We start from the raw sequence: 25,131 nt of genomic DNA, 5'->3' as shown, positions 1-25,131 counted from the left end.
AAGAAGAGGCTGGACTTGGACAAAGAAAGGTTTCAGCCCAGTTTGTTTGCAGTTCCTTTAATCTGATAACGTGTCTGCTGGGAATACACCTAGGAGGCTTGCAAAGGGCCACTGACTGTTTAGCTGAGCAGTCTGCCCATTACCTCTTTTTATGCAGAAATGCCTCTGGAATGTTGGCCACCTCTCAGGGAGTTTTCTTTCTTTTCTTTTCTTTTTTTCTTTTTATTCTTTCTTTCTTTTTGGTAGTAGTAATTGAGAGAGGACAAAAATCAGTATGTGATTGCTTTTGTGTTTGGGATATGACTTTTTTTTGGAACTAAAATATGTATGTGTATTTATAAACTGAAATTGTTAGTGATATCTTAATATGACATTTAAAAAATCTGTTTACTGACTGTAAAAGAGAGAAATTGAATCTTTAGTTATAAAAAGGATTTCAGTTGAGAGACCAAGTTTTGCCACTCTTGGCTTGTTTTCCATAATTGCTCCTCAAGATTTAATTTAATTCCCATCATTGTGAGTGGCTCCAATCCTGGATCTCTTTACTTTTTGATAAACAATTTTCTCACATTCTTACCTCTTTCCTATAAAATTAAATTAATATTTTATAGCACTTCCAATTTTTTAAATCACTTCCACCAAAGAATAAATTTTATTTTATTTTTTTATAAATTTATTTATTTATTTATTTTTGGCTGCGTTGGGTCTTCATTGCTGTGCGCAGGCTTTCTCTAGTTGCGGCGAGTTGGGGGCTACTCTTCATCATGGTGCGCGTGCTTCTCATTTCGGTGGCTTCTCTTGTTGCGGAGCATGGGCTCTAGGCGTGCGGGCTTCAGTAGTTGTGGCGCATGGGCTCAGTAGTTGTGGCTCGCGGGCTCTAGAGCACAGACTCAGTGGTTGTGGCGCATGGGCTTAGTTGCTCCGCGGCATGTGGGATCTTCCCGGACCAGGGCTTGAACCCATGTCTCCTGCATTGGCAGGCGGATCAAAGAATAAATTTTAAAATGTTTGTGTTTGGTGTGGTATTAATCTTACAGAACAAAATTGTGTCTTTTTAAACAAAAAATTTTTTTCCCTAAATTCATTGAAATAAATTTTGGAAAATAAAAGTTATACTACTTGGCTAAGTTTTAGGTTTGGAATTTTAATTCCCTCCAGCCCTCCCTTTACCCCTCTTAATATGACATTAACTATGTATTGGAATATGGGTCAGATTTTGTTTTCATTTAAAAGCTCATGTGAGTGGTTTCTTTCTATATATTTAAAGTATACTCATTTTTTAAAGCCCAAAGAAATCAGAAGAAAGTATGTGTGGGAAAGGGGTAGTTGAATGTAAATGTTATTTCCTCAGGAATTGAGGATGTCACAATCTGTGGACACATACATGTTTCTTTTGTTTTAAATTACCATTTTTCAGAAAAGGCTATATCCAGTTGTGGTTTACTGTTATTATTTTCTAGTTTGGTTTCATTTGGGCTGAAGCCCTTACTTTCGGATATCAATTAAGGAAATTTGAGAATTTAAGAGCAATTTATTTTTCTTTCATAAATTACTTAGCTAATTTAAAACTAATATTTTTCAGTAACGTGTTTTGTGCTGATTTTGTACCTTTTTAATTTGGGCTTCACTCTCATGCTTAGCAACTTTTGTTGTTTGTTGATGAATCCCCCCTGAATTATAATCTATTTTTGTTGTTTTGACTAGGAAATTTACCTATAATCAAGTGACACAAAAAAATATGAGTATTACTTACAACCAATAAACTTAAAACCTTAAAGGGCTGAATTTCTTTGTATCACGTTGGTATGGAAAAGAGGTAGTGTGTGTTGATATAAGAAGACAGGTGGAAACCTAGCGTGAACAGTAATGATGAGAGTAGTTAATGAGCTTGTGTTCTCACGGAGAAAAATTTCTGTTATAGTTTCTCAGTAATCGACTTTCAGATTGATAATCTCTTCTCTAGTCATCATTAAATAATGAAATTTAAGCAGTTATATGCCCTGACTTTGTTTACTTTTACCTTCATTTTGAATATGGCATTGTCCCATAAAACGTACTAATTCTACATTGGAATATTCTTCCACATATTGATGATGTCATTCACTTGACTTAATACTCACTTAACTGTTCATTTGTAGTTTTTTCATGTTTGAGTTACTGGTGCTTAAAAATAGATAGATCACTGTTCATTGAATTAAACTTTTTGTTATTATCAGTATATTAGTATATGTTTGTATTTCCAGTTTTACAAAATGCTTGACCCTTAGTGGATACTCACATGTTTGCTGAGGCATGAATTATACTGATAAACTGGAATTTTATTGAGAGTTGTTTCTACTGAGGAAGAGCAATAGCAGAAGGGTTATCTGTTTTAACAGGAAGAAGATCATTGAATGCTAGATTTTATTGATTGATTGATTGATTGCTGTGTTGGGTCTTCGTTTCTGTGCTAGGGCTTTCTCCAGTTGCGGCGAGCGGGGGCCACTCTTCATCGCGGTGCGCGGGCCTCTCACTATTGTGGCCTCTCTTGTTGCGGAGCACAGGCTCCAGACACACAGGCTCAGCAATTGTGGCTCATGGGCCTAGTTGCTCCGTGGCATGTGGGATCTTCCCAGACGAGGGCTCGAACCTGTGTCCCCTGCACTGGCAGGCAGACTCTCAACCACTGCGCCACCAGGGAAGCCCTGAATGCTAGATTTTTCAAGACATTTAATTTGACTTCTAATTACGGAGCCAAAGTGAAATTAGATACCTTTAAAATTCCTTAGGTTAAGATTTGAGAATCGTAGAGTAACTACTTACAAAAGGGAGTTAAATGAATCCAAGGACTCAAGGATATTTAATAGTTGCTTTTGTATTTGATAGAGGCCAAACCAGTTTAGTGTGAGATTTGTATACTTCTAAAAGTTAAGTCTGGGAATCAGTTGGTTTCTTGAATGAGTTTTTTTAGGGGGTGAAATAACTACAGCTGATTTGAAATTTAATGAGTCTCATTATATAACTCATCACTTTGCAGATTTTTATTACATCAAGAAGCCAGGTCAATAACCAGCTAGCCTGTAAAGTACATGTGTTATTCATCACTATAGTAATGGTATAGTTGTGTTTTAGTTGTATAACTAATTTTTGTGTGTAAAAAATTTTGTGTGTAAAAAAAACTGTTAACTATTATAAGTTTAAGGATTTGAGTAACTTCTGAGTTCTTATCTAAAGTTCTGCTACAACTGTGGCTTTGAGAAGGCAAGAAATCTGACTTTTTCATACCTGATTGAAAATAGGCTTTGGTTTGCCATACAGAGTGAAGTAAGTCAGAAAGAGAAACACATATACTGTATGCTAACACATATATATGGAATCTAAAAAAAAAAAAAAGTGGTTCTGAAGAACCTAGGGGCAGGACAGGAATAAAGATGCAGACGTAGAGAATGGACTTGAGGACATGGGGAGTGGGAAGGGTAAGCTGGGACAAAGTGAGAGAGTGGTATGGACATATATACACTACCAAATGTAAAATAGGTAGCTAGTGGGAAACAGCCGCATAGCACAGGGAGATCAGCTCGGTGCTTTGTGACCACCTAGAGGGGTGGGAAGGAGACGCAAGAGGGAGGGGATATGGGGATATATGTATACGTATGGCTGATTCACTTGGATATAAAGCAGAAACTAACACACCATTGTAAAGCAATTATATTCCAATAAAGATGTTAAAAAAAATAAAATAAAACATGGGCAATTTTGCATCCAAAAAAACAAAACAAAATAAAATAGGCTTTGCTGAACACCCGTTATAAACAAATAATGTGTAAAGTGGTCTCCTCAGCCATTCTTCCTTTCTATTCTTTTTCATATTGGTTATTTCTAGCCTTGATAGTAATACCAGTTTTATTTTGTCCCTTTTTTATTCTCTCTGCTATCTTTTTAGACTAACCCTGTCGCTCTTATCTATATAGTTGTTATGGTGTCTTATCTTGTCTTACTTCTAGTCCCACCAGTTTCCCCTGCCAGACAGACACAGATCAAGTCATGAATGAGTCAACTATTTATTGATTTATACCTTTCTTGCTTCCAAAAAGGATTTAAAGCAGATTATAATTTTAAAACTATCCAAACTGATGGAACTAAATATTTAAGATTTTTATTTTATAGAAATTATACCTACATTTAAGAAGTTTAAAAAGAAAGTCAGTGTGGAACAGTTAAAGTTTTTAAATGTGAGAAATGTGAGGAAAATTATTCTAAATATTAGTCATATCCATTATCCTAAAACTTATTCATTTTGAATGTAATAAATGTTTGCAAAAAGCAATAAATAAAAATCTTAAAACACAAATTCATTAACACATTAGTAAAAGAATAAAAGTCAGTACAACATGGGAAAGAGAAGGGTGGGAGGAGCAGTGTGAGAAGGGCAGAAAAATCTAGGCTGAGGGGAGCTGCTGCATTTGACACAAGGCAGAAAAGGAAAATATAGTAGATTATGTAGTTTTCATTTAATGAAAGAAAATGTTCCAGGGTGTCAAGGGAAAAACTTTGCTTTATCTCAGAAATATATTGTGAATCTTTACACATGAACCACAGCAGTTTGTGTTCTAATGGTAGAACGTGTGCCATTTCTTGTTGGCCCTCAATTTAGGAAAAGCACCCAATGTCAAATTGTGGTTCTGGGAAAATGTATTATTTGTTGGAAGATTAAAATAGTCCAAATATATGTGGTAGTTTGGTTTATGCTGAAGCAAATTTGACAATATAGTGCAAAGGATCTCACCTGATGACCTTAAAATTGCTGAAACCCCTGTTGTATACATTCTCCTGGGGACAGGTCTTATGGCTTTGATTAGATTCTCAAACAAGATTATGACTAAGAACAGGTAAGAAACCACAGTCTAAAGAAATGAAGGATTAGCAAATCCTGTAGGCTATTCCACTGAGGTATCTGGAAATCTGAAACATTTTGAAAGTTTTTTTCTATGGATAGCTTAAAAGGAATCTCAAACTATTAGTTGCTAATGCAGATTCTTTATAAATGAAGTTAAGATGTGTGTATGTAGGCAATTAAATGTTAATGTGTATTTATTAATTTATTTATTTGGTTATTCTGTCCTTTTCTTTTTACTTTTTCTTTTTAATTTATTTATTTATATTTGGCTGCGTTGGGCCTTCGTTGCTACGCGTGGTCTTTCTCTAGTTGCGGCGAGCGGGGGTTACTCTTCGTTGCAGTGCTCGGGCTTCTCATTGCAGTGGCTTCTCTTGTTGTGGAGCATGGCCTGTAGGCACACGGGCTTCAGTAGTTGTGGCACGCATGCTCAGTAGTTGTGGCTCGCGGGCTCTAGAGTGCAGGCTCAGTAGTTGTGGCGCACGGGCTTAGTTGCTCCGTAGCATGTGGGATCTTCCCGGACCAGGGCTTGAACCCGTGTCCCCTGCATTGGCAGACGGATTCTTAACCACTGCGCCACCAGGGAAGTCTTCTATTTTTATTTTAAATAGGAAAGTAAGAAAGTGTTGTGTTAAGAGCAGAAGCAGAGAATCAGAGAAGCTTAATATGCATTCACTTGACCTTTCTAGGGTTCTAGCTTCTTGGCTGTACAGTGAGGGAGTTGGACTGTTCAAAGGTGCTTTCCTGTTTGTATATCTGACTCCAGTTCTTTGAATGCTTAAGCTTTTAGGTTGGGTTTTTTCACTCTTAGGTATAACAAATCAAGAAGTCACTTTTCATTCTTTATGTTTAAGGATTTCTAGTTTTGAAACCAGTTTGTATATGTACAAGAATTATTCTTTGCTTAAGCCAGGAGTCTCATTGTATAAGAAGAACTTTGTTAATATTTTATCATGGTGTCAAGATTAAACATTAAAAAAAAGCCCTTCCTTTATATTTCTATAGCATTCTTCTCTAAAAGACCTTTCTTTTCCAAAACACAAACAAGATACTATGTTCTTTTACTATAAAATCGATCAAAGAGGAATAGTTCAAAACTTAAAGTATTCTCTCATTAAAAGTTTTGATGGCTATAATTGGAGTTGTACCTAAAATAACGTTGAGAATATGAGATACGCAAAAAAATTGGATGAGAAAGTATGTGAAATAAATATGTTCAAGTTTAAAAGAAAGTGTGGAACAGTGAAATTTTTAAATGTAAGAAAAATATTCTAAATTTATTTTATTCATTTTGAATGCAGCAAATGTTTGCCTTGATGAGAAGTGTTTCTTCAGGGCCTTTTTCCATCTCAAATTTATACCTATGAAAACAGTTTTCTCATTTTGGATTTTTCTGAAGCCTGTTAATGATAAATTTTCTATTTAGATTTAGAAACAAAACTTTCTCAGCTTGAGAAAATATTTATAATTTATCTTGATAGAATATGTTTATTTTATATAAAAAGATCTTTTAGCCTAACAGGAAAATTTATTAAATTCTAGACAAACTTAGTATTACTATACTGATACCGTTTGAAAATGATTTACCTTTCTGTCATTACTGCAAACACTTAACACTTTATGTTACTCTTTACTGGAGCATGAGTCATCTGCCCAAGTTCAAAGCATTGAATCAGCTTGTAGGGTTCGGTAGGAGTAGAAGAAAGATTTAAAAGGTAATGGATAATGGTTTATAGCAAAGTAAAAGTGCACGGGAATGATGGTTGTAGCAGGTTCAAGCAAAGAGATAAAGGAAATTAAGAGAAGAAGGAATGTGGTTTAAGACTTAAAACTTGAGTAAGCGTGTTTATCACTGTCAGCACTTGAGTTGTCCCTTCCTCCTTTTTTCCTGTCTCTTCCTGCTCCCCATTCCTTCATCTGCCCCTCTTAAAATCTTATCCCATTTTTCTGTGGAGACCTTTCAATCTCATCAGTTCCTTTTCTGTACTCCCACAGTACTTAGCTAAAATGTCTCACTTTTAAGACATATTCATGCAGTCAGTTAGGGTTAAAAAACAAAAATAATTGCAGTACAGCTAACAATATATGTTTGTACAGCATGGAGATGAGAGTCAACCAAGTCAATTAAAAGGTCTTCAGAGCAGATGATGTCTAGAGAAGGCTAGCCTTTAAAGTTGAATAAAAGTTTCCAGTTTCAAGTCTTAAAGACTAGAGCTGTGCCTGGTAATAATGTCGGTATAGCCCCACTAGTATAGTCCTGTCTTTCTCAACCTTAAACACAGAAGATGATTTGAGTGACTGTCTCCTCAATTCTCTCAAGGATACCTCATAACTAGTTTCACTCTAAATTCCTAGAAGAGGAGTGAATATATACATTTGATTCAATTTCTTTTTTTCCTTTTTTTTTTTTTTTTAACAAGTGACAGATTTTTAAGATCTAGTTCCGTGAACACTATTGCAAATACATTTAAAAGCAGAAACACATCTGAGTTTAAGCATTTTTGTAGATGTTTTGCTTTTAACCCAGCCAGAATTCAGAGAAGAAGATTGACTCTTTAACAGATATTAATACCCAAAGGCATATGGAAGAATTAATCAGTAAGATTCTAAGCCACTAGTAATCCATTTCCAGAACAAAATTTCCATGATCACTTCTTTTTATTGGTTTTGCCAGTGTGTTCATTTTAATCAACTGATTTCACACTCTTGGAAATTTTGAGGATTTCCTATCAATGCCAGATGTTACCAGTGCTGCCTCAGAAAGGTTACAAACAAAGCCCGGAAGGACTGACTCTACAAAAGGGCCCCCTTTAAAGCCAAGCCTTTTGTTGTTCTTGTTTTTAGCTAAACAGAAGTGGACTGTTTCAGGCTGACCAAAAAAAAAAAAAAAAAGAAATTGCTGGCTTGTTGTCCTGGTTAAATGGTTAGGTAAATAGGATAAGCACATTTAAGTTATTTTTCCTGCTTATGTTATCTTTATCTTTGGTATGCCGATATTTATTTGTTTATTCAAGAGCAAATATTTACTGAGTGCCAGCTGTGTGCCAAGTGCTCTTCTAGGTGATAGATGTATAGCAGCAAATGAAACAGAATTCCTGAGCTTATATTTTATTTTGGAGAGAGAGGCAATCAATAAACAAGCAGTTATACAGTTGGCCGTATGGTGATAAGTTCTCTGAAGAAAAATACATTCAGGAGGAAAAAGGAGGTATTCTATATAGGGAGTTCTAGGAAGGGCCTGTTGATAAGGGGACACTTGAAGAAAGACTTGAAAGAAGTGAAGGAATAAATCATGTGGGTATCTCAGAGAATTAACCTTTAACTGTTAAACAGTCTTATAAAAGGCTCTCCTCAATCTGTATTTCCAGCCTCATCTTCCATCACTTCACTCACCAGGTTCATGTACCCAAGATTTTCATGGCAATTGGAAATCTCTAAATAGTATTTCAATTTGATAAAATTCCGCATGTCGGTTTCTGATTTTTGTTTTGCATGACACATCATAAACTGGGAGTTTTGTTTTGGTTTGGTTTCGGCTACTTGACAGTGTTCTTCAAGCTGAATACTTCTAGGAAACTTACTATCTTAAATTAAAAGGAGCCCCAGGTCAATAGCTGCATTTCAAGTCAGATCCCACCCTGACTTCTGTGTCCCTGTGCAGTTATTAGGTTTGTCTTTTTCTCTTGATGTTTTGGCTAGTACCCTATTACCTCAAGGGACTGAATTTTCTTCTGCTGAGTTCAGTTTCCCAATAGCAGTGACATCTGACAGCCTATATTAACTTGTTGATACAACTGCCAGTTAAAAAATGTCACTCGCCACCAGGTTCTACAAGAATTAAGTCCTTGGCCACTGTAGTTGTTGACCTTTAGCACCCCCTGAAAGGAGTTCAGGGCAGAATGAGGCACTCTGTGCTCTGGGAAAACTGGCAGAACAGTCCTTCAGATAGATATTTTCAGGGGAAATTTTTTATGAACCTGGATTCTTGCATCTTTCCATACTTAGAAAAGCACTGAAACCATTAACTAAGATATGTGCTCCTCATGACTAGCAGCAACCTTCTACCAAAATGTGTGCTTGGTTGCAAGTACCACCTTCGCCAAAATCACATATATACTGACCTCTCCCCTTACCTCTTCAGAACAGTTTCACGCAACTGAGGGGTTGTCTCCTGGGCTATAGTCGTCAGTAAGACACTGAATAAACTTGACTCACAGCTTTTACGTTGTACGTTTGTTTTTTTGTTTGTTGTGGGTTTTTTTGGTTTTATTTTGAAGTAGACACAACTAGGTCAGCTTTCTTTACTTCTGTTAATTATCTATCCTACATCTGGTTGAATGGACATCTAGGACCTTAAAGGTTGTTCTATCCCACTTGTCTTTTTTCCTTGATAACATGGTATCCTAAGTTTGGGTCTACCTTCAGATTGTTGTCACCATGTCTGTCCTTCACAGAGCCAACTCCTGGCCTTACTCTCATTTTCTGACATATGACCATTATCCAGCCCTACTCGTACCTGGAACCATGACCAGTTTTCTCTGACTCAACTCCATTACTTTCTAAGCACATGTGACATCATTCCATGAGCTTTGTTTTTTAAATTTTTTTTTAGGAATAAATTGTTTATTTATATTGTAGGAGAGATATTATTAAGGCTCTTAAAGAGCAATAATAAGAGAAATAGAATAAAATTAGCAGTAAAAAGATAATATAACTCTACTACTGTAATAAATCAGCTGTTTATAATTTTCCAGACTAAAAAACTTTTTAAATTGAGATACAATTGACATATAACATTATATTAGTTTTGGGTGTACAACATAATGATTCAGTATTTGTATATATTGTGAAATGGTCACCACAATAAATCTGATTAACATTCATCACCACACATAATTATAATTTTTTTTCTTGTGATGAGAACATTTTTAATCTTTTAGCAACTTTCAGATATGCACTATGGTGTTATTAACTGTAGTCACCGTGCTGTATCTTACATCCATGACTTATTTATTTTATAACTAGAAGTTTGTACTTTTTGACCCCCTTCACCCTTTTTGCCCACCCTCCGCCCCCTGCCTCTGGCAACCCTCAATCTATTCTCTGTGTCTACAAGCTCGTTTTCTTTTTTTTTAACCCACATATAAGTGAGGTTGTCCCTTGGTGTCTGCAGGGGATTGGCTCCAGGATCCCTGCAGATACTAAAATCCGTGGATGCTCAAGTCCCTTATATAAAATGGCATAGCCCAATCAGCCGTTTATATCCATAGGTTCCACCTCCCACAATATGGAAGGCCAACTCTATTTATCTTTGTCTGACTTATTTTACTTAGCATAATGCCCTCAACTAAGAGACACCTGCAGCCTGACCTGGGGACAGTGTGCAGATTCACATAACCACCATCATAGACAAGATACTGAACAGTTGCATCATAGAAGGAAATACAGTCCCATCTCTCCAGCCCCACTATGCGTGTCCTAACCCCTGGCCACTATTATTCTGCCCTTTATTTCTAAAATTTTGTTATTTCAAAATATTATATAAATGAAATCAAATAGGATTATCTTTCTTCTCACTCAGCCAAATTCTCTGGAGATTTAAGATACTGCATGTATCAATAGTTCATACCTTTTTATTGCTGACTAATATTTCATAGTACGAATGTACTACAGTTTCTTTAACCATACACATATTGAAGAATATTTTTGACTATCACAAGTAAAGCTGCCATAAACATTTGTGTACAGGTTTTATATAAGCATGAGTTTTCATTATTCTGGGATAAGTGCCCAAAGAGTGCAATTGCAGAGTCATGTGGTTATTGTGTTTTATTTTGTGAGACTGCCAGATATTTTCCAGAGTGGTTGTACCATTTTGAATTCCCATCAGCAATGTATGGGTGATCCAGTTTCTCTGCATCCTTGCCATTGTTTGGGATTGCCACTATTTTTTCTTTTAGCCATTCTGATCATGTGAGGATAGTTCATTGAGGTTATAATTTACATTGCCCATCAGGATGATGGCTAATGGTATTGAATATCTTCTTCTGTTTACTTGTGATCTGTATTTCCTCTCTGGTGAAATGTCTCTTCATGTCTTTGCCCATTTTCTAATTGTATTGTTTGTGGGGTTTTTACCATTGAGTTTTGAGAGTTCTTTATATATTCTAGATACTAGTCTTTTGTTGGATATGTGGCTTGTAAATAATTTCTCCTAGTCTCTAGCTTCTTTTTTCATCCTTTTCACATGTCTTTCTCATGGCAAAAGTTTTAAATTTTGATGAACTCCTGTTTATCAGTTTTTTATTTTATGGATCATGCTTTTGGTGTCAAGTCTAAGGACTCTAGATCCCCAAGATTTTCCCCTATGTTTTAAAAGTTTTATAGCTTCACATTTAATATTTAAGTCCATGATCCATTTCCAATTTATTTTTGTACAAGGTTTGAGATTTAGGTCAAGGTTCATTCTTTTTCCATTGATTTGCTTTTGCACCTTCATCAAAAGGGAATAAAGAACAGATGGAACAAATAGATGTAGGATTTAAAGTAACCATGTCAATAACTACATTAAAGGTAAATAGCCTAAACCCCAATTAAAAGGCAGAGATTGTCTGAGTGGATAAAAAAGGAAGACCCAACTCTATGCTATCTACAAGAAACCAGTTTTAAATATAAAGGCATAAATATGTTAAAAGTAAAAGCATGAATCAAAAGGTTAGGTGCCTGGATGGAACTGAGGGTAATTCTAAGATTTGTACTGTGGGTGATTAGGTGATTGATTAACAGTTAACCAAAGAGGATATTGAAGGAGTCATAGCTGATTGGTGATGAGGATAATAAGTTCATGTTAATGTTTGAACTTGTTAATATTTGAGATGTTTGCCACATATACGTGTAGAGATCCAAGGTATCTAGTTGGAAATACTGGATCTGGAATTTGCAAGAATAGTTTTAGTCAGAAAGGTAGATTTAGGAATAAGTAGAGATGTAACTAAAGCCATGATAGTGGCTCAGCCAGCATATATATTGGCAAAAGGATCCTGAGAAATATCAATATTAAAGAAGTAGTGAAGTTGAATGGGAAAGAACTGTCAGAAAAGTCAAGGCCTGCCCAAAATTTTATGTTTTGTATTCTAGTTTCCTTTTGCAAGGTAGAATGGTCTTATAATGATTTGGCTTACGATAGTACAAAAACATTTCCTGTAATGTAAGGCCAATAATATTTCTTAAAATACCCAGAAAACAATAGCAATTCCTGTCTTCCACTTCCCCTATTGTTAATTTTTCTACTAGCACTGGAGAACTCTTACGTACTTGGATAATCAGAATCTCTTTTAGGAACACCTTGACCTGATAGCCTTTAAGTCCTTTACTCTCTGGAGAAGTTCACATTTGCTTTAGATGTATGTTAATATGAAAGATCATGTAGAGTAGACTTATAACTTTTTCTATCCATATTACTTGCTGACAGAGAGAGTCTGGTTTCCTTCACATGATTAAATGGCAAAATAGAGTGGAATGTCCAGAGAGTGATTATGCTGAGAGTTAATTTAAGTAGATCAGTAATGACATAAGACAGCTTGCCTGAGACCAAGAGTAAACTTCTGTCTGAGTCCTGAATGTGAACAGTGCTATAGATATAAATGCATAAATTTTCAGAAGTCAAATAGTCCATTAAATACTTTCTTTAGATTAAAAAAAAAATCAGATTCTGTATTAGTTATCTATTGCTGTGTAAGAAATTACCCCAAACCTTAACAGTTTAGTAAAACAACTACTGTTTTGCTTCGCACATAATTTCTGAAGGTTGGGAATCTGGGAGTGGTTTAGCTATGTGGTTTTGGCTCCAGTTCTCTCAGGAAAGTTCCTCAAGTTGTCAACAAAGGCTGCAGTCAGCTTAAATCCTTCCTGGAATTCGAGAATCTGCTACCAAGTTCACTCCCACGGTTGTTGGCAGCCCTCATTCCTTCACTGGTTGTTGGCCAGAGGCTTCATTTGTTTGCCACATAGACCTCTCCATAGGGTTGCTTACTCCAAGGCAGCTGCTTTCGCCTAGAGCAAGAAGAGATCCGAGAGAAAGAGAGAGAGAGAGAGAGAGAGAGAGAGAGAGCGAGCACGCGAGCACGCGCCTAAGACGGAAACTGCAGGTTTTTTATAAGCTAATCTCAGAACTGACATGCTGTCACTTCTGCTATATGCCAATGACCACACAGACTAACCCTAAGACAGTGTATAAGGGTGTAAATACCCAGTGGCAGGAATTATAGGGGTTATTTTGGAGGCCAGGTGCCACAGTTGATATTTAGTGTCAGTTAGAAATCAAATCTTATCATCCACTTTCTTCTTTGTGCTTTGCTGTGTTTAATTAAACCTATGGTATGGTTATGTCATATAACATTCTAGAAATATTTATTGAGTGTCCACTATATGCTTGGCACTGGGTTTTGTTTTTGTTTTTTGTTTTTGTTTTTTTTTGCTGCATTGCGTCTTTGTTGCTGCATGCGGGCTTTCTCTAGTTGTGGTGAGCAGGGGGGCTACTCTTCGTTGCAGTGCGCATGCTTCTCATTGCGGTGGCTTCTCTTGTTGTGGAGCACGGGCTCTAGGCGTGTGGGCTTCAGTAGTTGTGGCTCACAGGCTTAGTTGCTCCACAGCATGTGGGATCTTCCCAGACCAGGGATGGAACCCGTGTCCCCTGCATTGGCAGGCGGATTCTTAACCACTGTGTCACTAAGGAAGTCGCCGGCACTGGGCTTTTATTTTAAGAACTCTCTAAAAGTCCCGTCTGGAGAAGAAGTTAGACTTGGGGTATATTTTGAAGTTGGAGCCAATATGACTTGCATGGATTGGACAGTGGAGAGTGAGACAAAGAATAATAAACATGATTCTTTTTTGCTTTGGGCAACTGTATATAAGAAGTGTTAATGATATGGGAAAAACTGAGGAGGAGTGGAAATTTTTTGGTGGTAGAGGACGATTACAGTTCATTTCAAATGAACATGTTGAATAAGGTGGAAGAGAACAGATGCTTCTGAAGTGACCCTATCAGTAGCTGGCAACTGGAGGGTTGTTTACCTTTATGTTCCTACTTCCTAGTAAAGCTCCTGTTACAGAATAGACATATGACGAATAATGGGTGGATGGATGCATGGATAACTAGGCATTATTGTCATTAGCATCTCCACTTTACAGTTGAGAAAATGAATCATAACAAGGTTAAGCAACTTTCTCCAGGGTCATGCGGCCAGTAAGTGGTCAGGACTTGAACCCTTGTGGTGTGGCTCCAGAGTCTGTGTTTCTGTCCACTGCACCATACTTCTTCTCATTATTATTATCATGGCATAATCATTATCATAAACCTATGTCTGTATATCTCTGTGACCAATTGGGTTGGGGGAGATGGAGTAATAAAAGTGATACTTGAGTGAAACATGAAGACTGTTGGTGAACAAAATGCCACCTTCATCCTTGGAAGAGGAATTCACTTTGGTATAATCCTATTGTGCTAATTTAAAGCATAACCAGGTAAACCATCTATGGGTTAAACCATATCTGAAGAGAAAGTAACATACCTGATTAATAGCATACCTAAATCCTATTAAAGGCTCAGGTTTACTTGCCTATCTTTGTGAGTCTCAAGGTCTCCTGAAATGTCTTTGTTTGAGAAACGAGTGGGATTAGGCGACTCCTGCTGAATATATGTGAATTTGTTCCATTTATCCCATATGTAAAGATATTCAGTTTGTCAATGACTAGAAAATGTAAAACACTGAGTATGACATACATGCATTAGCTGGTGTTAATTGTTAGCATTATTTTACGCAGATGAAAGCCATTACTTAGATTGAACTTCAGAGTGCCCCTAATGAATAGAGGAAAGAATGCCTTGACAATAGGAATTAGTACATTATGGTGGTTGTAGAATAAATCAGTATTGTTTATTTTTTAAAGACTTTGTTTAACTTAGTTTATTGTGGTTTTAGTTATACAGAAGTTTTCAGGTTCTGTATAGTCAGATTGCTTCATCTTTTCCTTTATGACTTCTGGGTTATGGTCAAACCTAAAAAGTCCTTTCCTTTCAAGAAGTTATAGAAACTTACACAAGCCTCTTAGATAGCCTCATCCACCAGAGGGCAGACAGCAGAAGCAAGAAGAACTACAATCCTGCAGCCTGTGGAACAAAAACCACATTCACAGAAAGACAGACAAGATGAAAAGGCGGAGGGCATTATACCAGATGAAGGAACAAGATAAAACCCGAGAAAAACAACTAAATGAAGTGGAGATAGGCAACGTTCCAGAAAAAGAATTCAGAATAATGATAGTGAAGATGATCCAGGACCTCGGAAAAAGAACGGAGGCAAAGATCGAGAAGATGCAAGAAATGTTTAACAAAGACCTAGAAGAATTAAAGAACAAACAAACAGAGATGAAAAATACAATAACTGAAATGAAAACTACACTAGAAGGAATCAATAGCAGAATAACTGAGGCAGAAGAACGGATAAGTGACCTGGAACACAGAATGGTGGAATTCACTGCTGTGGAACAGAATAAAGAAAAAAGAATGAAAAGAAATGAAGACAGCCTAAGAGACCTCTGGGACACCACTAAATGCAACAACATTTGCATTATAGGGGTCCCAGAAGGAGAAGAGAGAGAGAAAGGACCAGAGGAAATATTTGAAGAGATTATAGTCAAAAACTTCCCTAACATGGGAAAGGAAATAGCCCCCCAAGTCCAGGAAGCGCAGCGAGTCCCATACAGGATAAACCCAAGGAGAAACATGCTGAGACACATAGTAATCAAATTGGCAAAAATTAAAGACAAAGAAAACTTATTGAAAGCAGCATGGGAAAAATGACAAATAACATACAAGGGAGCTCCCATAAGGTTAACAGCTGATTTCTCAGCAGAAACTCTACAAGCCAGAAGGGAGTGGCATGATATACTTAAAGTGATGAAAGGGAAGAACCTGCAACCAAGATTACTCTACCCGGCGAGGATCTCATTCAGATTCGTTGGAGAAATCAAAAGCTTTACAGACAAGCAAAAGCTAAGAGAATTCAGCACCACCAAACCAGCTCTACAACAAATGCTAAAGGAACTTCTGTAAGTGGGAAACACAAGAGAAGAAAAGGACCTACAAAAACAAACCCAAAACAATTAAGAAAATGGGACTAGGAACATACATATTGATAATTACCTTAAACGTGAATGGATTAAATGCTCCAACCAAAAGACACAGGCTTGCTGAATGGATACAAAAACAAGACCCATATATATGCTGTCTACAAGAGACCCACTTCAGACCTAGGGACACATACAGACTGAAAGTGAGGGGATGGAAAAAGATATTCCATGCAGACGGAAATCAAAAGAAAGCTGGAGTAGCAATACTCATATCAGATAAAATAGACTTTAAAATAAAGAATGTTGCAAGAGACAAGGAAGGACACTACATAATGATCAAGGGGTCAATCCACGGAGAAGATATAACAATTATAAATATATATGCACCCAACATAGGAGCACCTCAATACATAAGGCAACTGCTAACAGCTATAAAAGAGGAAATTGACAGTAACACAATAATAGTGGGGGACTTTAACACCGCACTTACACCAATGGACAGATCATCCAAAATGAAAATAAATAAGGAAACAGAAGCTTTAAATGACACAATAGACCAGATAGATTTAATTGATATTTATAGGACATTCCATCCAAAAACAGCAGATTACACTTTCTTCTCAAGTGCGCACAGAACATTCTCCAGGATAGATCACATCTTGGGTCACAAATCAAGCCTCAGTAAATTTAAGAAAATTGAAATCATATCAAGCATCTTTTCTGACCACAACGCTATGAGATTAGAAATGAATTACAGGGAAATAAAACGTAAAAAAACACAAACACATGGAGGCTAAACAATACGTTACTAAATAACCAAGAGATCACTGAAGAAATCAAAGAGGAAATCAAAAAGTACCTAGAGACAAATGACAATGAAAACACGACGACCCAAAACCTATGGGATGCAGCAAAAGCAGTTCTAAGAGGGAAGTTTATAGCTATACAAGCCTACCTCAAGAAACAAGAAAAATCTCAAATAAACAATCTAACCTTACACCTAAAGGAACTAGAGAAAGAAGAACAAACAAAACCCAAAGTTAGCAGAAGGAAAGAAATCATAAAGATCAGAGCGGAAATAAATGAAATAGAAACAAAACAGTAGCAAAGATCAATAAAACTAAAAGCTGGTTCTTTGAGAAGATAAACAAAATTGATAAACTATTAGCCAGACTCATCAAGAAAAAGAGGGAGAGGACTCAAATCAATAAAATTAGAAATGAAAAAGGAGAAGTTACAACAGCCACTGCAGAAATACAAAGCATCCTAAGAGACTACTACAAGCAACTCTATGCCAATAAAATGGACAACCTGGAAGAAATGGACAAATTCTTACAAAGGTATAACCTTCCAAGACTGAACCAGGAAGAAATAGAAAATATGAACAGACCAATCACAAGTAATGAAATTGAAACTGTGATTAAAAATCTTCCAACAAACAAAAGTCCAGGACCAGATGGCTTCACAGGTGAATTCTATCAAACATTTAGAGAAGAGCTAACACCCATCCTTCTCAAACTCTTCCAGAAAATTTCAGAGGAAGGAACACTCCCAGACTCATTCTTTGAGGCCACCATCACCTTGATACCAAAACCAGACAGAGATACTACAAAAAAAGAAAATTACAGACCAATATCACTGATGAATATAGATGCAAAAATCCTCAACAAAATACTAGCAAACAGAATCCAACAACACATTAAAAGGATCATACACCATGATCAAGTGGTATTTATCCCAGGGATGCAAGGATTCTTCAATATATGCAGATCAATCAATGTGATACACCATATTAACAAATTGATGAATAAAAACCATATGATCATCTCAATAGATGCAGAAAAGGCTTTTGACAAAATTCAACACCCATTTATGATAAAAACTCTCCAGAAAGTGGGCGTAGAGGGAACCTACCTCAACATAATAAAGGCCATATATGACAAACCCACAGCAAACATCATTCTCAATGGTGAAAAACTGAAAGCATTTCCTCTAAGATCAGGAACAAGACAAGGATGTCCACTCTCACCACTATTATTCAACATAGTTTTGGAAGTCCTAGCCACGGCAATCAGAGAAGAGAAAGAAGTAAAAGGAATACAAATTGGAAAAGAAGAAGTAAAACTGTCACTGTTTGCAGATGACATGATACTATACACAGAGAATCCTAAAGATGCCACCAGAAAACTACTAGAGCTAATCAATGAATTTGGTAAAGATGCAGGATACCAAATTAATGCACAGAAATCTCTTGCATTCCTATACACTAATGATGAAAAATCTGAAAGACAAATTAAGGAAACACTCCCATTTACCACTGCAACGAAAAGAATAAAGTACCTAGGAATAAACCTATCTAGGGAGACAAAAGACCTGTATGCAGAAAACTATAAGGCACTGATGAAAGCAATTAAAGATGATACCAACAGATGGAGAGATATACCATGTTCTTGGATTGGAAGAATCAATATTGTGAAAATGACTATACTACCCAAAGCAATCTACCGATTCAATGCAATCCCTATCAAATTACCAATGGCATTTTTTACGGAACTAGAACAAATCATCTTAAAATTTGTATGGAGACACAAAAGACCTCGAATAGCCAAAGCAGTCTTGAGGAAAAAAAACGGAGCTGGAGGAATCAGACTCCCTGACTTCAGATTATACTACAAAGCTACAGTAATCAGGACAATATGGTACTGACACAAAAACAGAAACATTGATCAATGGAACAAGATAGAAAGCCCAGAGGTAAACCCATGCATCTATGGTCAACTAATCTATGACAAAGGAGGCAAGGATATACAATGGAGAAAAGACAGTCTCTTCAATAAGTGGTGCTGGGAAAACTGGACAGCTACATGTAAAAGAATGAAATTAGAACACTCCCTAACACCATACACAAAAATAGACTCAAAATGGATTCGAGACCTAAATGTAAGACCGGACACTATAAAACTCTCAGAGGAAAACATAGGAAGAACACTCTTTGGCATAAATCACAGCAAGATCTTTTTTGATCCACCTCCTAGAGTAATGGAAATAAAAACAAAAATAAACAAATGGGACCTAATGAAACTTCAAAGCTTTTGCACAGCAAAGGAAACGATAAACAAGACGAAAAGACAACCCTCAGAATGGGAGAAAATATTTGCAAACGAATCATCAGACAAAGGATTAATCTCCAAAATATATAAACAGCTCATTCAGCTCAATATTAAAGAAACAAACAACCCAATCCTAAAATGGGCAGAAGACCTAAATAGACATTTCTCCAAAGAAGACATACATATGGCCAAGAAGCACATGAAAAGCTGCTCAACATCACTAATTATTAGAGAAATGCAAATCAAAACTACAATGAGGTATCACCTCACACCAGTTAGAATGGGCATCATCAGAAAATCTACAAACAACAAATGCTGGAGAGGGTGTGGAGAAAAGGGAACCCTCTTGCACTGTTGGTGGGAATGTAAATTGATACAGCCACTATGGAGAACAGTATGGAGGTTCCCTAAAAAACTAAAAATAGAATTAGTATATGATCTAGCAATCCCACTACTGGGCATATATCCAGAGAAAACCATAATTCAAAAAGACACATGCACCCCAATGCTCATTGCAGCACTATTTACAATAGCTAGGTCATGGAAGCAACCTAAATGCCCATCGACTGACGAATGGATAAAGAAGATGTGGCCCATATATACAATGGAATATTACTCAGCCATAAAAAGGAACGAAATTGAGTCATTTGTTGAGACGTGGATGGATCTAGAGACTGTCATACAGAGTGAGGTAAGTCAGAAAGAGAAAAACAAATATCGTATATTAACGCATGTATGTGGAACCTAGAAAAATGGTACAAATGAACTGGTTTGCAGGGCAGAAGTTGAGACACAGATGTAGAGAAGAAACGTATGGACACCAAGGGGGGAAAGCCGCGGGGGGGGGGGGATGATGGTGTGCTGAAATGGGCAATTGGGATTGACAAGTATACACTGATGTGTATAAAATTGGTGACTAATAAGAACCTGCTGTATAAAAAAATAAATAACATGAAAAAATTTAAAAATAAAGAAGAAGTTATAAAGAAGGGGGTGAAGGGATGAAAAGAAAATAAAAAGGTAACTATGTGAGGTAATGAATGCTAATGTAGCTTGATTGTGGTGATCATTTCACAATGTATGAAGCCATCACGTTGTGCACCTTAAATATATATGATTTTTGTCAATTATACTTCAATAAAGGTGAAAAAAGATTTTTTTAAAAGTTATAAAGATATTCTCGTATACTTCTAATACTTTCTCAATTTTGTTTTTTAACATAAGTAATTGATTTTCTATATATTATGAAAGTGTAATAATTTTTTTCAAATTGCTAGCTAATTTTTCACTTTTTATTGAATAGACTATTTTCATATTTTTACAAAATCTACTTATACTCTACAGTGTTTTGTATTTTTATTTACGGATACACCGCTTTTTCTTTTGAAATAAACCTAGCATCTTGGCCATCTGTCTGTTTTCTTGCCCTTTAGTTCAAGTACTAAAAGAATAGAATATATATGGCCCCCATTTTTATGGACTTGCAAGCTTCCACCTCCAGAAAGTTACAATTTTTGAATCAAGGTTTTTAATGGTTCTTACTGCTGGTCTTACGTTTTTGTAAATGATATTTTAAAAATTATGCTTTTAAACTTTTTGCTTGGTATATAGAAATATAATTATTTTTCACATTGAGTTCATAACAGTACAGAAACCTTGCTAATCTCTCTTATTCTAATAATTTCACTGTAGATCCTTTTGAATTTTCTTTATCAGCAGATAAATCATTTGTGAATAGTGGTATTTTTGTTCTTTCTTCCTTTCCAGTCTTTTTTCTTTGACTTATTGAGCAGACTGGAACTTTAAGTATAATGCTGAATAGAAAGCAGGATAATGGGACAACCTTCTCTTATCTCCGATTTTTTAAGGGGAATGCTCTTAACGTTTCACCACTACATATAATGTTTGCTGTGGTTTTTCTGTTTATTTGTAGATGTCATTTATAAAATTTGGAGTACCCTTCTGTTCCTGGTTTAGTAAGAGTTTTCTTTCTTTTTTTTTTAATGACAAATGGGTTTTTAAATGAGAACTTTTTCTGCATCGATTTTGACAAGATTTTTCACCTTAGATTTATTAGTGAGGTGAATTGCATTATAGATTTTCTAACGTTGAACTAATTTTGCAACCTAGATAAACTCAACTTGGTAAATGATGTATTCTTTTTAACACTGCTGTTGTGGGTTGCTAATATTTCTTGTTCAGAATTTTTATATCTCTGTTCATGAGCAAGGATGGGCTATAATTTACCTTTTTGTGACAGTTTTTAGTATCAGTGTTGTACTAGCCTCATAAAATGAGATAGAGAATGTTTTTACTTCTTCCATTCTCTGAAGAGTTGGAGCAAAAGTAGAATTATCTATTCCTTGAATATTTGGTGGAATTCACTGGTAAAACCAGCGGTGCTTGATGTTTTCTTTGTGGGGAGACTTTTAATTACTGATCCAAATTCTTTAATAGTTTATAGGACTGTTGAGGTTTATTTATTTCTTATTGAGTTTGGTTAATTTATATTTTGAGGAATTTTCTATTTGGTCTAAGTTTTCCTATGAATTGACATAAAATTTTTCACAACAGTCCCCTATTATCTTTCTAATCTTCGTAATGGTGGCCCCAGTTTTGTTCCTAATACTGTTTATCTGTCTCTTCTCTTTTTCTCAATCTGACTGGAGTTTTGTTTAATTTTATTAGTTATTTCAAAGAACCAATTATTAGTTTAGTTGATCAAACCATGTATTTTATCTTTGTTTTCGGTTTCATTAAATCCTGTTCATGTCTTTATTATTTTCTTCCTTTTACTTTCTTTGGGTCTCTTCTGTGTCTCTTTCTCTAACTTTTAATTTCTTTTCTAATACAAGCATTTGAAGTTATACATATTCCTAGTTCTTTATTTTATGTGTAATACAAAAATTGGCAGTCATTATTTTCAAGGTGGAGAAAAGAATCTTATTCTGACTTCAAAATTGCTATTGTCAATTATGACTAAATTCATAATGCTCACCATGTCAAACCGTATGATTTTGATATATACATTGGAGAATCATACTTACCAATGTTGTTTTAATGTCATCTTGTTTCATATAGGATTCACCTTTATTTGATCTTATTAAACAAGCAAAGGACCGAGAAGGACCAGCTGATCACCTTGAACCTGCTTGTTCTCTCAGCCTTCCTCTCCAGAATAATCACACTGCAGCAGATATGTAAGTAGAATATCTGTTGTGTCAATCCATTCAACTTGCAAATAGATTCTGAGCATAGTGTAATGCAAGATGTTATACAAAAGCTGTAGGGAATAGAATTTTGAATAAGACATTTTTCCTGTTTTCAGGGATCAGTAATATAAGATACATGACCCAAATAAAGTTCGTATACAGTGATACAGAGTGCTACTGAAATCACTCAGGTTTGGTGTAATGAGGACAGCTTTCATGCAGAGATGGCAATTTAGATAGTCCTCAAAGGCAGAGCAGGATTTCAACATGGAAACTGGAGAGGAGGGAAGAGACAGAAATAGCATGAACCCCAAAGTATAGCAGCCAGGAAAGCAGGAAACATTTTTCAGGGAGTACAGCTCAGCGCATCTGGAGTGAAGCATAGGATGGGCAAAGGGAGTAGTGTGGGATCAGAGACTAAAACGGTTGATTAGTTCATGAAGGTGTGATGGAAGAAGAAGGCGATAACTAACATTTATTAAGCGTTCACTATGTGCTGGACAGTGACCTAACAGCCCTGTAAGATAATAGACGCGGCTATCAGCCTCTGTTATCTAGAAGAAGGAATTAGAAATCAAACTCAAGCAATCTGACCCCAAAGCCTATGCTCTTAAGCAGTCTAGCTACATTGCCTTTCATAGAAATGTGCCTAATGTTATGTTCCTGTTCAGTTCTGTATAGGAATTGACATTACAGAGTTCTGTGATTAGTGCAGGGACTGTTTTCCAGAGATGTCATTTCCATGATAATTTGTACCAAAGTATTTCTAGCATATGGAGCGTCTTCCTTCACGTATAAATTTGTTTGCTAGGTAATACATAAATATAAATAAGTCAAGCCTTATCTTTTCTTTAATTCAATAAGCAGTTGTCTGTTCGGTGCCAGGAAGTGCTCTAGGCACTGGGAATACAAAGGCGAATAAGATGGACTAGGTCCTTCCCCTCATAGAGCTTACTCTCTGGAGGAAGGAAATAAACAGTGAACAAGTAAACTAATACATAAGGTGATTTTAGAATATAATAAGTTCTGTAATAGAAAGAAACAGAATGATGTGAAAGAGAAGCTAAGAGAGTGATAGAATGTTTAGGGAAGCTTTCTCTGATGAAGTGCTATTTGACCTGAGACTTGAAGAACAAGTGGGTGCTGGCCAGGCAAAATCTGCATGATGTGCATTCCAGGCACAGCAGTATTAAGTGCAGTGGCCCTGGGTGGTCAAACTTAGCTGGTCTGAGGAACAGAAAGAAACCCCGAAGCAAACAAGAGGAGGATGGTACAAGATGGGGCTGGAGAGGCAAACTGGAGCTAGACCTTGTAGGTTCTCATAGGCCGTAGGGAGGAGTTTCGGTTTTAGAAGGGCAGTGGGAAAGCATTAAGGTTTTAAGCAGGGGTGCAGCTTGCTATAATTGGTATTTTTAAAGTCAGTTTCTGGCTGCTATTTGAAGTACAGGTGGGTTTGGAGGAGGGAAAGGAACAGGGCAAGGAAGAAAGTAGAAAGACCAGTTTGGAGAAAATTTCAGTAGTTCAAGTGAGAGATGTAAACGACTTGGTCTAAGATATGTCAGTAGAGATACAAAGAAATGGAAAGATCTGGGGTGTATTTTAGAGGAAGAGTTAATAGAACTTTCTTTTGCATTGGGTTTGAAGATTGGGAAAAGGGAAAAATTAAAAATACCTCCTAAGTTTTTAACTTAAGAAACTGGATGTAATGTGGAGCCATTTCTTGACATGGGAAAGAAGTCAAGAGCTCCACTTTGGCCTTCTTAAGTCTGAGATTCAAGTAGCGAAGTCCAGGAGGTAATGTGTTCACCTAGAATTCAAGGGAGACTAACTTCTACCCAAGTTAAGTCAGTCTACAATATTGTTAGTTAGTGAATTGAAGGGAAATTCAAGGGTGATAATAGACTAGACCCTGGTACTTAAAAAGTTGTGATGGTGAGTCCCTTTTCCTAGTGTACTAGTAAATATATTGCATGTACTAGAAACATCCATAGTAAGGTACAAATCCTACTTCCTGCTCAGAATGATTTCTCAGCTTCTAAAACAAAATTAGAAAGTTATGCTTTGGTGTTTACTCCCTAGTACTTGCTCTTCATAGTAGATTCTGGGATATTTTTAAAAGACTGTAAACCTTTTACTAATAGTGACCTTAATAAAAAGTGTTCTTGAAAAAAAACAAAGAAAGTAGACCTGGATTATCCTCTAAAATAAAGAGCAACACAGAGCAGTAGAAGGTCAGAAATTGAGAAATAATTTTACTAATATCTCTGCCTTGATTTATGCCTGACATATTTTTAGTATACAGGTGTAAATCTGCCTTGATAATGTTACCTGAAATATTAATTCATATAATCATGTACTATATAGTTTAGGAGGGAGTATATATGTGTAACTTAAGTCCTATGTATATGAACCATAGTTATCAATGAAATGTTTTTAGGAGAAGAATCAGAGAAATTGATACTTTGATATCAGTGGCTTGTTCTTTTAAGCTGGAGTCATTTTATGAACTCAGTCCCACTTTAGTTATTAGAATTGAACATATAAACATATGCAGCTATTTTTTAAATAAGGCAGTAATTCCCAAGAAAAGCCATTTATTGAAAAAGAGTTAGAAATGATAAGGACAAGCTTAGTTTTCCTATTAGTCTCTCTTTTCCAACTTGTATTTAAAGAGGAATTTGGTGTAGAACAGTAGATTAAATAGACAAGATGTGTTTGGATGCATGTGTACAGCCGTGTGTGTGTGTGTGTGTGTGTGTGTGAGCGAGAGAGAGAGAGAGAGATTCTTAGCAAACTTCAAATGAAG

General features: G+C 36.1%; 1 protein-coding gene across 6 annotated transcripts in view; it reads left to right on the top strand.

Annotated features, from left to right (window-relative positions):
- The window catches only part of RB1 (RB transcriptional corepressor 1), a 142,076-nt gene that overhangs the window by 86,700 nt on the left and 30,245 nt on the right, over positions 1-25,131 (top strand). For all 6 annotated transcript variants that reach the window (XM_082365318.1, XM_082365317.1, XM_082365320.1 and 3 more), the window contains exon 18: positions 22,195-22,313. In XM_082365318.1, the coding sequence (XP_082221444.1) occupies positions 22,195-22,313 (119 nt within the window). The remainder of the gene's footprint in view (positions 1-22,194; positions 22,314-25,131) is intronic.

Source organism: Balaenoptera borealis, assembly GCF_965194805.1.
Source record: "Balaenoptera borealis genome assembly, chromosome: 18".
Taxonomy (NCBI): Eukaryota; Metazoa; Chordata; class Mammalia; order Artiodactyla; family Balaenopteridae; genus Balaenoptera; species Balaenoptera borealis.
This window is presented reverse-complemented; position numbering and strand designations above follow the sequence as displayed.